Source organism: Engystomops pustulosus, chromosome 10, assembly GCF_040894005.1.
Source record: "Engystomops pustulosus chromosome 10, aEngPut4.maternal, whole genome shotgun sequence".
Lineage (NCBI taxonomy): Eukaryota > Metazoa > Chordata > Amphibia > Anura > Leptodactylidae > Engystomops > Engystomops pustulosus.
The window spans coordinates 6514228-6529641 of NC_092420.1; the positions used below are offsets into that span (position 1 = coordinate 6514228).

The window sequence follows — 15414 nt, forward strand, 5'->3', positions numbered from 1 at the left end:
TGTACCATGTATCATCCATAACATGTGATATTATTACACTGCAGACATCCTGGCCCCTCCTGACCCTGTACCATGTATCAGCCATAACATGTGATATTATTACACTGCAGACATCCCGGCCCCTCCTGACCCTGTACCATGTATCATCCATAACATGTGATATTATTACACTGCAGACATCCCGGCCCCTCCTGACCCTATACCATGTATCATCCATAACATGTGATATTATTACACTGCAGACATCCCGGCCCCTCCTGACCCTGTACCATGTATCATCCATAGCATGTGATATTATTACACTGCAGACATCCCGGCCCCTCCTGACCCTGTACCATGTATCATGCATAACATGTGATATTATTACACTGAAGACATCCTGGCCCCTCCTGACCCTGTACCATGTATCAGCCATAACATGTGATATTATTACACTGCAGACATCCCAGCCCCTCCTGACCCTGTACCATGTATCCTCCATAACATGTGATATTATTACACTGCAGACATCCCGGCCCCTCCTAACCCCGTACCATGTATCATCCATAACATGTGATATTATTACACTGCAGACATCCCGGCCCCTCCTGACCCTGTACCATGTATCAGCCATAACATTTGATATTATTACACTGCAGACATCCCGGCCCCTCCTGACCCTGTACCATGTATCATCCATAACATGTGATATTATTACACTGCAGACATCTCGGCCCCTCCTGACCCTGTACCATGTATCATCCATAACATGTGATATTATTACACTGCAGACATCCTGGCCCCTCCTGACCCTGTACCATGTATCATCCATAACATGTGATATTATTACACTGCAGACATCCCGACCCCTCCTGACCCTGTACCATGTATCATCCATAACGTGATATTATTACACTGCAGACATCCCATCCCCTCCTGACCCTGTACCATGTATCATCCATAACAAGTGATATTATTACACTGCAGACATCCCGGCCCCTCCTGACCCTGTACCATGTATCATCCATAACATGTGATATTATTACACTGCAGACATCCCGACCCCTCCTGACCCTGTACCATGTATTATCCATAACATGTGATATTATTACACTGCAGACATCCCGACCCCTCCAGACCCTGTACCATGTATCATCCATAACATGTGATATTATTACACTGCAGACATCCCGGGCCCTCCTGACCCTGTACCATGTATCATCCATAACATGTGATATTATTACACTGCAGACATCCCATCCCCTCCTGACCCTGTACCATGTATCATCCATAACAAGTGATATTATTACACTGCAGACATCCCGGCCCCTCCTGACCCTGTACCATGTATCATCCATAACATGTGATATTATTACACTGCAGACATCCCGACCCCTCCTGACCCTGTACCATGTATTATCCATAACATGTGATATTATTACACTGCAGACATCCCGACCCCTCCAGACCCTGTACCATGTATCATCCATAACATGTGATATTATTACACTGCAGACATCCCGACCCCTCCAGACCCTGTACCATGTATCAGCCATAACATGTGATATTATTACACTGCAGACATCCCGGCCCCTCCTGACCCTGTACCATGTATCATCCATAACATGTGATATTATTACACTGCAGACATCCTGGCCCCTCCTGACCCTGTACCATGTATCATCCATAACATGTGATATTATTACACTGCAGACATCCCGGCCCCTCCTGACCCTGTACCATGTATCATCCATAACGTGATATTATTACACCGCAGACATCCCGGCCCCTCCTGACCCTGTACCATGTATCATCCATAACATGTGATATTATTACACTGCAGACATCCCAGCCTCTCCTGACCCTGTACCATGTATCATCCATAACATGTGATATTATTACACTGCAGACATCCCAGCCTCTCCTGACCCTGTACCATGTATCATCCATAACATGTGATATTATTACACTGCAGACATCCCGGCCCCTCCTGACCCTGTACCATGTATCATCCATAACATGTGATATTATTACACTGCAGACATCCCAGCCTCTCCTGACCCTGTACCATGTATCATCCATAACATGTGATATTATTACACTGCAGACATCCCGGCCCCTCCTGACCCTGTACCATGTATCATCCATAACATGTGATATTATTACTCCGCAGACATCCTGGCCCCTCCTGACCCTGTACCATGTATCATCCATAACATGTGATATTATTACACTGCAGACACCCTGGCCCCTCCTGACCCTGTACCATGTATCATCCATAACGTGATATTATTACACTTCAGACATCCCAACCCCTCCTGACCCTGTACCATGTATCATCCATAACATGTGATATTATTACACTGCAGACATCCCGGCCCCTCCTGACCCTGTACCATCCATAACATGTGATATTATTACACTGCAGACATCCCGGCCAGTCCTGACCCTGTACCATGTATCATCCATAACATGTGATATTATTACACTGCAGACATCCCGGCCCCTCCTGACCCTGTACCATGTATCATCCATAACGTGATATTATTACACCGCAGACATCCCGGCCCCTCCTGACCCTGTACCATGTATCATCCATAACATGTGATATTATTACTCCGCAGACATCCCGGCCCCTCCTGACCCTGTACCATGTATCATCCATAACGTGATATTATTACACTTCAGACATCCCAACCCCTCCTGACCCTGTACCATGTATCATCCATAACATGTGATATTATTACACTGCAGACATCCCAGCCCCTCCTGACCCTGTACCATGTATCATCCATAACATGTGATATTATTACACTGCAGACATCCCGGCCCCTCCTGACCCTGTACCATCCATAACATGTGATATTATTACACTGCAGACATCCCGGCCCGTCCTGACCCTGCACCATGTATCATCCATAACATGTGATATTATTACACTGCAGACATCCTGGCCCCTCCTGACCCTGTACCATGTATCATCCATAACATGATATTATTACACTGCAGACATCCCGGCCCCTCCTGACCCTGTACCATGTATCATCCATAACATGTGATATTATTACACTGCAGACATCCCAGCCCCTCCTGACCCTGTACCATGTATCATCCATAACATGTGATATTATTACACTGCAGACATCCCGACCCCTCCTGACCCTGTACCATGTATCATCCATAACATGTGATATTATTACACTGCAGACATCCCATCCCCTCCTGACCCTGTACCATGTATCATCCATAACATGTGATATTATTACACTGCAGACATCCCGGCCCCTCCTGACCCTGTACCATGTATCACCCATAACATGTGATATTATTACACTGCAGACATCCCGGCCCCTCCTGACCCTGTACCATGTATCACCCATAACATGTGATATTATTACACTGCAGACATCCCGGCCCCTTCTGACCCTGTACCATGTATCATCCATAACATGTGATATTATTACACTGCAGACACCCCAGCCCCTCCTGACCCTGCACCATGTATCATCAATAACATGTGATATTATTACACTGCAGACATCCTGGCCCCTCCTGACCCTGTACCATGTATCATCCATAACATGTGATATTATTACACTGCAGACATCCCATCCCCTCCTGACCCTGTACCATGTATTATCCATAACATGTGATATTATTACACTGCAGACATCCCGGCCCCTCCTGACCCTGTACCATTTATCATCCATAACATGTGATATTATTACACTGCAAACATCCCGGCCCCTCCTGACCCTGTAGCATGTATCATCCATAACATGTGATATTATAACACTGCAGACATCCCATCCCCTCCTGACCCTGTACCATGTATCATCCATAACAAGTGATATTATTACACTGCAGACATCCCATCCCCTCCTGACCCTGTACCATGTATCATCCATAACAAATGGTATTATTACACTGCAGACATCCCATCCCCTCCTGACCCTGTACCATGTATCATCCATAACATGTGATATTATTACACTGCAGACATCCCATCCCCTCCTGACCCTGTACCATGTATCATCCATAACATGTGATATTATTACACTGCAGACACTCCAGCCCCTCCTGACCCTGTACCATGTATCATCCATAACATGTGATATTATTACACTGCGGACATCCCGGCCCCTCCTGACCCTGTACCATGTATCATCCATAACATGTGATATTATTACACTGCAGACATCCCATCCCCTCCTGACCCTGTACCATGTATCATCCATAACATGTGATATTATTACACTGCAGACATCCCATCCTCTCCTGACCCTGTACCATGTATCACCCATAACATGTGATATTATTACACTGCAGACATCCCGGCCCCTCCTGACCCTGTACCATGTATCACCCATAACATGTGATATTATTACACTGCAGACATCCCGGCCCCTCCTGACCCTGTACCATGTATCACACATAACATGTGATATTATTACACTGCGGACATCCCGGCCCCTCCTGACCCTGTACCATGTATCATCCATAACATGTGATATTATTACACTGCAGACACCCCAGCCCCTCCTGACCCTGCACCATGTATCATCAATAACATGTGATATTATTACACTGCAGACATCCCGGCCCCTCCTGACCCTGTACCATGTATCATCCATAACATGTGATATTATTACACTGCAGACATCCCATCCCCTCCTGACCCTGTACCATGTATCATCCATAACATGTGATATTATTACACTGCAGACATCCCGGCCCCTCCTGACCCTGTACCATGTATCATCCATAACATGTGATATTATTACACTGCAGACATCCCGGCCCCTCCTGACCCTGTACCATGTATCATCCATAACATGTGATATTATTACACTGCAGACATCCCGGCCCCTCCTGACCCTGTACCATGTATCATCCATAACATGTGATATTATTACACTGCAGACATCCCGGCCCCTCCTGACCCTGTACCATGTATCATCCATAACATGTGATATTATTACACTGCAGACATCCCGGCCCCTCCTGACCCTGTACCATGTATCATCCATAACATGTGATATCATTACACTGCAGACATCCCAGCTCCTCCTGACCCTGTACCATGTATCATCCATAACATGTGATATTATTTCACCGCAGACATCCCGGCCCCTCCTGACCCTGTACCATGTATCATCCATAACATGTGATATTATTACACTGCAGACATCCCATCCCCTCCTGACCCTGTACCATGTATCATCCATAACATGTGATATTATTACACTGCAGACATCCCATCCCCTCCTGACCCTGTACCATGTATCATCCATAACATGTGATATTATTACACTGCAGACATCCCAGCCCCTCCTGACCCTGCACTGTGTAGAAAGTAACTGCAGCCTCTTCCCTGCAGGACGCACCCTTATAGTTTCTGTGGGGTTGTGTAGTCGTTCCCTCTCCCTGGGCCGGTGAAGGAGAATGTGGAGCTATTTATCCCCTTGTCTCAGGATGATGGACAGGATTAATGACCTAAGTCCTGCATGGACAGTAATTACAGGAGCTTTACTCAGGTTGCTGCAGATTCAGGAGGGATTGGAGTTAACATCTTCCATACTGCAGCAAACGGAGAATCTAATGGAAGATTGGGATCCAAATACACTGAATATTTCTATATGATGACAGCCATGTGTCTGGTCCCATGTGTCTGCAAGATTCCCACCATAACATCAGCAGAATAGTGAGTGCAGCTCTGGGTGATATAGCTGCAATATGATAGTAGATGAAAACGTATAGCAAAACCTCCATTCATGATGCCCATTAGGTGACAGTAGGGAAAGGAGTCCGACCCATCTCCATATCTGCCTGGCAGAGCAAATCCTGGGATACACTACCCATCCCAAAAATCCCATAAGTCTGGACATCCATGAGCACAGGATCAGTAATGTCATGTATGTACACAGTGACTACAGCAGCAGAATAGTGAGTGCAGCTCTGGAGTATAATACAGGATGTAACTCAGGATCAGTACAGGATAAGTAATGTCATGTATGTACACAGTGACTGCACCAGCAGCAGAATAGTGAGTGCAGCTCTGGGGTATAATACAGGATGTAACTCAGGATCAGTACAGGATAAGTAATGTCATGTATGTACACAGTGACTGCACCAGCAGCAGAATAGTGAGTGCAGCTCTGGAGTATAATACAGGATGTAACTCAGGATCAGTACAGGATAAGTAATGTCCTGTATGTACACAGTGACTGCACCAGCAGCAGAATAGTGAGTGCAGCTCTGGGGTATAATACAGGATGTAACTTATACAGTGACTCTCCTTTACATAAGGAATACTATAATATAATGTTTAATAAATTGTTATGTCTGTAGCGCCTTCATATTCCGCAGCGCTGTACATACATGGGGGACATTACAGTAATAACATTGTTGCATGAAACAATAGGAGTGATGTCGCTGGTTCCAGTCTATGGGGAGGAAGGGGCGATGGTAAATATCCGCTTTATCCTTCATGTGACCCCAATAGTCTGCGCCCCTGAGTCTGCGCCCCTCTTCCTCTCTGGGCTGGGGGTCCGGTGACCTGGATTTGTCGGGCTGTCACTTTCCTCTCGGTGTTTAACGCTGGGACAGGTGTAGCCTTAATACGTTTATGAGAAGCCAATTAACACTTTGCAACCTTAGCGTGGATTACATCTGCTTAATGGAGACCTAAATCCTTTGGTGCTGACACCAGCAATGGCGGCACCTTATAAAGAGCGGAGGTGCTGTGCTCCCTTCTGCAGAGCCGCTTCGCCAGGTACACACAGCCTTTCCTTAGGAGGAAACACATCGGTGGTTTTCTGATTAGATCGGGGGGGTTAGGACCTTAAAGAGCCGCCGCTATGAACGGAACAGAAGGACCAAATTTTTACGTACCCTACTCCAACAAGTCAGGGGTGGTGCGGAGCCCCTTTGAATACCCTCAGTATTACCTGGCAGAGCCATGGAAGTACTCCGCCCTGAGCGCTTACATGTTCCTGCTCATTCTTCTCGGGCTTCCAATCAACTTCATGACCTTGTACGTCACCATCCAGCACAAGAAGCTCCGAACACCCCTAAACTATATCCTGCTCAACCTGGCGTTCGCCAACCACTTCATGGTCCTGTGCGGGTTCACCGTCACCATGTACACCTCAATGCACGGATACTTTGTCTTCGGACAGACCGGTTGCTACATTGAAGGCTTCTTCGCGACCCTCGGTGGTGAGTACTTACCTCTGGTTGATGGGGCAGTAGACAACGTCTTCCATATCTGCAAAGTTGACCAAATTTTCCTTAATTTTCTCTTACAGGTGAAATTGCCCTCTGGTCCCTGGTGGTCTTGGCCGTTGAGCGATACATGGTGGTCTGCAAACCCATGGCCAACTTCCGATTTGGTGAGAACCACGCCATCATGGGCGTAGTGTTCACCTGGATCATGGCTCTGGCTTGTGCCGCTCCTCCTCTCTTCGGATGGTCCAGGTAAGTGACCGCAGATCTGTCCATATATTGTAAGGATGATTGGGGGTCCCACTGTTGGGGTCCTGTGTGAGCTGGGGATGGAGAGCGCTCAGCCATCTCGCAGTAGAGCATCAGCAGATCCTATAGATGGGACATGAGTTGCAATCTTGGGAAAACACTGGCAGATCTTCTGTTGTAATTCAGGGACTATGATGTTTGGAATTGCAATACCACACACAGCCAGTGCTCATGTGTGGCGCTGCTTCTTTTTGGAAGACACATTAATGTTTTCGTAAAAATTGACAATCTCTTTAAGTCTATTATATACCATACTGTCTGTTCCACTATGTATCTAAGCTATGTCTATGCACAGATAGGACACTGAGTACCATTCACTCAGCTCCTCCTGCTCTATAACATGCTGCCTGCAGATAGGACACTGAGTACCATTCAATCAGCTTCTCCTGCTCTATAACATGCTGCCTGCAGATAGGACACTATATACAATCTGCTCAGCTCATCCTGCTCTATAACATGCTGCCTGCAGATAGGACATTATGTACAATCTGCTCAGCTCATCCTGCTATATAACATGCTGCCTGCAGATAGGACACTATATACAATCTGCTCAGCTCCTCCTGCTCTATAACATGCTGCCTGCAGATAGGACATTATGTACAATCTGCTCAGCTCATCCTGCTATATAACATGCTGCCTGCAGATAGGACACTATATACAATCTGCTCAGCTCCTCCTGCTCTATAACATGCTGCCTGCAGATAGGACATTATGTACAATCTGCTCAGCTCATCCTGCTCTATAACATGCTGCCTGCAGATAGGACATTATGTACAATCTGCTCAGCTCATCCTGCTCTATAACATGCTGCCTGCAGATAGGACACTGTGTACAATCTGCTCAGCTCCTCCTGCTCTATAACATGCTGCCTGCAGATAGGACATTATGTACAATCTGCTCAGTTCCTCCTGCTCTATAACATGCTGCCTGCAGATAGGACATTATGTACAATCTGCTCAGTTCCTCCTGCTCTATAACATGCTGCCTGCAGATAGGACACTATGTACAATCTGCTCAGCTCCTCCTGCTCTATAACATGCTGCCTGCAGATAGGACACTATGTACAATCTGCTCAGCCCCTCCTGCTCTATAACATGCTGCCTGCAGATAGGACACTATGTACAATCTGCTCAGCTCCTCCTGCCCTATAACATGCTGCCTGCAGATAGGACACTATATATAATCTGCTCAGCTCCACCTGCTGTATACCATGATGCCTGCAGATAGGACACTATGTATAATGTGCTCAGCTCCTCCTGCTCTATAACATACTGCCTGCAGATGGGACACTATGTACAATCTGCTCAGCTCCTCCTGCTCTATAACATGCTTTCTGCAGATAGGACACTGTGTACAATCTGCTCAGCTCCTCCTGCTCTATAACATGCTGCCTGCAGATAGGACACTATATATAATCTGCTCAGCTCCACCTGCTGTATACCATGATGCCTGCAGATAGGACACTATGTATAATGTGCTCAGCTCCTCCTGCTCTATAACATACTGCCTGCAGATGGGACACTATGTACAATCTGCTCAGCTCCTCCTGCTCTATAACATGCTTTCTGCAGATAGGACACTGTGTACAATCTGCTCAGCTCCTCCTGCTCTATAACATGCTGCCTGCAAATAGAGCATTGGGAGCTGAGCAGATTGTACATAATGTCCTGTTTGCAGGCAGCATGTTATAGAGCATGGAGAGCTGAGCAGATTGTACATAATGTCCTATAACATGCTGCCTGCAGGTAGTACACTATGTACAATCTGCTCAGCTCCTCCTGCTCTATAACATGCTGCCTGCAGATAGGACACTATGTACAATCTGCTCAGCCCCTCCTGCTCTATAACATGCTGCCTGCAGATAGGACACTATGTGCAATCTGCTCAGCTCCTCCTGCTCTATATCATGCTGCCTGCATATAGGACACTATGTACAATCTGCTCAGCTCCTCCTGCTCTATAACATGCTGCCTGCAGATAGGACACTATGTACAATCTGCTCAGCTCCTCCTGCTCTATAACATGCTGCCAGCAGCTAGGACACTATGTACAATCTGCACAGCTCCTCCTGCTCTATAACATGCTGCCTGCAGATAAGACATTGCATACAATCTCCTCAGCTCTTCCTGCTCTATAACATGCTGCCTACAGATAGGACACTATGTACAATCTGCTCAGATCCTCCTGCTCTATAACATGCTGCCTACAGATAGGACACTATATACAATCTGCTCAGCTTCTCCTGCTCTATAACATGCTGCCTGCAGATAGGACATTATGTACAATCTGCTCAGCTCTCCATGCTCTATAACATGCTACCTGCAGATAGGACATTGTATACAATCTCCTCAGCACCTCCTGCTCTATAACATGCTACCTGCAGATAGGACATTGTATACAATCTTCTCAGCTCTCCATGCTCTATAACATGCTACCTGCAGATAGGACATTGTATACAATCTCCTCAGCTCTCCATGCTCTATAACATGCTGCCTGCAGATAGGACACTATGTACAATCTGCTCAGATCCTCCTGCTCTATAACATGCTGCCTGCAGATAGGACACTGTGTACAATGTGCCCAGCTCCTCCTGCTCTATAACATGCTGCTGATTGTCTCTTCTAGATACATCCCTGAGGGAATGCAGTGCTCATGTGGAGTTGACTATTACACCCTGAAGCCCGAGGTCAACAATGAGTCCTTTGTGATCTACATGTTCATTGTGCACTTCCTTATCCCCCTCATCATCATTTTCTTCTGCTATGGCCGCCTGGTGTGCACAGTCAAAGAGGTGAGCGGACGGTCGCCGGCCCTGATGGCTATGCCAGTGCCCCACCACTAGGAGGCGCCTCCTCATTGGCCTCTATGTCTTCTGCCCCACAGGCCGCAGCTCAGCAGCAGGAATCTGCCACCACCCAGAAGGCTGAGAAGGAAGTCACCAGAATGGTCATCATCATGGTGGTCTTCTTCCTGATCTGTTGGGTTCCTTACGCCTACGTCGCTTTCTACATCTTCACCCATCAAGGCTCCGAGTTCGGCCCAGTCTTCATGACCATCCCAGCTTTCTTTGCCAAGAGTTCTGCCATCTACAACCCTGTCATCTACATTATGCTCAACAAGCAGGTAAGTAGCTCTGCCCTCCATAACCTGACCCTTCACCTCTCCACATCCCACCCGGGGTATGGCTACTGCGGCCTCTGCCTAAGGCCGTCACAAAGAGGGGGAGAGAGTCAGTATCCATGTGCTGCCCTCCCCTAGAGAGATGTGTAATCAGACCTATGTGTATGTTGTTAGTAGCAGCAGGACTGTGATATATGCATTTACATTCCAGGATTGTAGCTCCTCTAAGGGCTTGTCCTCACATTGCTGTGCTCTGGGCTCTCTGCAGTCAGTGTTAGGTATTGTGTGATCATACCTGTAAGTAGCAGTAGAACTGTTAAATATGGATTTATATTCCAGGATTGTAGTTTCTCCAGGTGCACTGGGGGCGTGTCCTCACACTGCTGTGCTCTGTGCTCTGTACAGCCAGTTTTAGGTATTGTCCATGGATATGTAATAACACTTTTTGTATGTTGTTAGTAGCAGTAGGACTGTGAAATATGGATTTATATTCCAGGATTGTATCTTCTTCAAGTGCACTAGGGGCGTGTCCTCACACTGCTGTGCTCTGTGCATTGATGTACTACATAGCAACTCCCCCTCTGTTATGAGAAAATGCTGTTGCAGAAATTTGGATGAATACAACAACAGTCACCAGGAGCAGAAGGGACTGGTTAAGAAGAAGCTGTATACAGAGCACAGCAGTGTGAGGACACACCTAGTGCAATTGGAGAAGCTACAATCCTGAAATATAAATCTATATATCACAGTCCTGCTCCTACTAACAACATACACAAAGGTCTAATTACACATCTCTCCAGGGACAATACATAACACTGGCTGCAGAGAGCACAGAGCACAGCAGTGTAAGATCTGATTACACATCTCTCCAGGGACAATACATAACACTGGCTGCAGAGAGCACAGAGCACAGCAGTGTGAGGTATGATTACACATCTCTCCAGGGACAATACATAACACTGGCTGCAGAGAGCACAGAGCACAGCAGTGTGAGGTCTGATTACACATCTCTCCAGGGACAGTACATAACACTGGCTGCAGAGAGCACAGAGCACAGCAGTGTAAGATCTGATTACACATCTCTCCAGGGACAATACATAACACTGGCTGCAGAGAGCACAGAGCACAGCAGTGTGAGGTCTGATTACACATCTCTCCAGGGACAATACATAACACTGGCTGCAGAGAGCACAGAGCACAGCAGTGTGAGGTCTGATTACACATCTCTCCAGGGACAATACATAACACTGGCTGCAGAGAGCACAGAGCACAGCAGTGTGAGGTCTGATTACACATCTCTCCAGGGACAATACATAACACTGGCTGTAGAGAGCACAGAGCACAGCAGTGTGAGGTCTGATTACACATCTCTCCAGGGACAATACATAACACTGGCTGCAGAGAGCACAGAGCACAGCAGTGTGAGGTCTGATTACACATCTCTTCAGGGACAATACATAACACTGGCTGCAGAGAGCACAGAGCACAGCAGTGTGAGGTCTGATTACACTTCTCTCCAGGGACAGTACATAGTCTATATGGTCACGGCTGCTGATGGGTTCCCTTTAAGCATTTGCTTATAGATCTGAGCTGCAGTGTAAAGCATGGGTCACTGACATCTTCTCCTTCCTCCTCCAGTTCCGTAACTGCATGATCACCACCCTGTGCTGCGGTAAGAATCCCTTTGGAGATGATGAGGCTTCCTCTGCCGCCACTTCCAAGACAGAAGCTTCTTCTGTTTCCTCCAGCCAGGTGTCTCCTGCATAGGAGCTTCATGCAGAGGTGTCTCAGGGTGCGCTGCCTCTCACAGCTCCCACCACCCCGTCTCCTTCTCGCTAAGGCGGCGACATACGCAAAGTCCCCTTTCCAATCCATCACACGCATCTTGTCCTCCAGAAAGAAGCAGCCGACCCCCTGCGAACCCCTTCGCTGCTGAAGAACGACTCCTTGCGGCATCCAAGGGGTTTGTCACCAAGAATTCCTTCGAGACTGTAAATATCTTAAAGGAAAAGTCCAAATAGTCCCAAAAAAAGCAACCCCCAAGAAATCGAGAGACTGAATGTGACGCTGCGCTCCCGTCCTTTGCCGCCGCCTCCCGGGGGTTGATGTGTCGCCTCCCGCCAGTTCATACCTCTAATTTTTTGCAATGCAACAGAAGAGAAGAATATTTTTGTAAGGTATTTTCCGGTTTCTGCGCTTTTCCTCGGGCAGGTCTGGTAGTGACGGATAGGCCGACCCTCCGCACCCGTAATAAAGAGAACTCTGCAAGTGAAAAAAACCAAAAAAATTATGTCTTTTTGTGTAATTGTAAACGTTCCCCCCACCCGATAGACCTGACCCCCATCTACTAACCAGCCCCCCCCCCCCATTGCCATCAAATATTGGTATAGAACCGGGAGGAGACCCCCGGGCCCCACCAGTCCAGGGGCCCCAGGTCCATTCCCTTCATTGATGTGACCCATGACCCTGCCACCGAGGAGATGGGGTGGGGGCGGCACAACAGGGTGCAGGAGGGGACATGCTGCAAGCAATGGCCGAAGGAACAACCAATTCTTGCTCCAAGAGCTTACACTCCAGACCCAATCTCAGGTTCCCCATAACTTCTTTCTTCCTGGCTAAAACTCTTCATCCCAACCTTCCAAAAATTACCCAATTAGTTTCCTACTAATCTGGAAAAGTTGAATGTCTTCCAAGATGCTGGTAGAGGTCATCAGAGGCCATCAGAGGTCACCAGAGGTCATTAAAGTCTTCCCTCCTCGCAGACATCTTGCCCATTCTCCTTCCCCAGGTTGATGCTTCGGAGACGGATTTTGTAAGATTTCTTCTATCTTGTATAAGTTTCGTATTTTTTAGGTGACCAGGGCAGAAGGGGTTAAAGCAGCCCCCCCTCTCCCCGATAACAAAGCCAAGACGCGGCGCCCCCCCCCCCTCGTGGTACCGTCACAAATCTCATGTTGTAAATAGAAAAATGTTACCTGCCAGATTTGGTTTAGGCGTGCATGAATAGCTAGCCACCCCACGCACACGGGACACGCGTGTGGATACAGCCCCGGGATCATGGATGCTGGAAGATTTCCCGGGTGTAGTCTCTTATTTTCTGTACAATGTTATAGAAGATATTTCCACATAAAACGTTTCCTGCTTAAATCTCTGTCTCGTGACTCATTGATTTGGATACTGGGTGATACCTGAGGTGACCACAAGGGGGCGGTAGAGGGTAAAGGGGTAATACAAGGGTCCATGGAGCAAAGGATTCAATACTCTGCTACTCTGCACATTTACTAAGAGCAGTTCACTGTGTGTGTACTATATGCAGTGTCCTGTGTACAGTGCAGGGGGCGCCAGATTCCGGATTTCTGGTGCACGTTCTTCATGAACCTGGAGCCCCCTGCACTGTCCAGACAGAGGGCCCCACTTTTTTTTAGTGCACCTTTAACATGTGGCGTGCAACACACTTCTGTTGGACTTTGCATGATAAATGTGGTGCATGGTCTGACTGAGCAGCGGAGCGCCTCCTTATTTGTGTCGCGTGAGGAATATTGCAGCAGCGCTACAAAAGGGTCACACGCGATACATTTATGGCGCAGAAACTCCTTATACATGTACAAGCAGTTTGCACCAAAAAGAATGTGCAAAGTCCGACAGAAAACTGGTCCTTGGTAAATGAGCCCCATTGTACATGATACATGTATCGGTGTCATAACTTCTCCATAACTTTCTTACCATCTAAATAGAAACATCACATTAAGGCTACATTCACACTACAGTATGAGGGACGTATATACGGCCGACGTATATGTGGCTGATATACGTCCCCCATACACTTCTATGGGCTCACGGCCCTGTACGGGGGCGGTACGGTGCAGCACACGTGCGCCGTCCACCAGGTGGCGCTGCTGCGCTGAAGAGCATCGGAACGCACTGGAATACACCGAGTGAAGGTAAGTGCAAGCTCCGCGACAGATTTTTTGTTTTAAATGCGGCGGTTTTTCCGAATCCGTCGCGTTTTCTTTCGGCCACGCCCCCCGATTTCCGTCGCGTGCATGCCAGCGCCGATGTGCCACAATCCAGGGGCATTTCAGGGGAAATCAACGCAAATCGGAAATATTCGGGTAACACGTCGGGAAAACGCGAATCGGGCCCTAGGAAATGACCCCCATTGCGTTTTTTGTTGCGCTTACGCACTTGCTAATATGTAACCTCAGGGCATGTTCACACAATGCATTGCATCGCAGTTTTTGATGCGTTTTTGACCCATTCAAATGCCTTCAGCCTGGATCACATGCTGAGGTTACATTGTGTTTTAGCAGATCAGATGCAGTGGAAACACAACGTAACCTCAGCATGTGATCAAGGCTAAAGCCTTTGGAATGCGCCAACGCATTAAAAAACGCAATGCGACATGTGGTCACGGTTCAAAACCGCAACACATCATGTCACTGCAGCCCTTAAACCACATGAACCCTCTGCTGTACCCAGCACTAAGGCCGCGGTCACACGTACCGCTAAGCGTCCGTCATAACGCAACGCTAGCGCACAGGGGGAGGTCCTCGACCCGAACGCACATGCGTTTCCAGGGAAACGCATGCAATTGTTAAGCCAATCGCATGCGTTTCTCTGAAACGCATGTGCGTTCGGGCCGAGGACCTCCCCCTGTGCGCTAGCCTCACATTACAAACAGACATCTAGCGGTACGTGTGACCACAGCCCAACACAGGGGCAGGACCCCTTTAAGAATAATCCAGGAACCTGTGAAATTAGGGACAGGTGCAGCATAGA

The 15414-nt window shown here is 47.6% G+C and overlaps 1 protein-coding gene across 1 annotated transcript; it reads left to right on the plus strand.

The window, feature by feature from the left end:
* Window positions 1–6720: 6720 nt before the first annotated feature.
* On the plus strand, window positions 6721–13782 carry RHO (rhodopsin). The gene is made up of 5 exons (XM_072129233.1): window positions 6721–7200; window positions 7290–7458; window positions 10141–10306; window positions 10399–10638; window positions 12274–13782. The coding sequence occupies exons 1-5, from the start codon at window positions 6840–6842 to the stop codon at window positions 12400–12402; spliced, it is 1065 nt and encodes a 354-aa protein (XP_071985334.1). The 5' UTR covers window positions 6721–6839; the 3' UTR covers window positions 12403–13782.
* Window positions 13783–15414: the final 1632 nt, after the last annotated feature.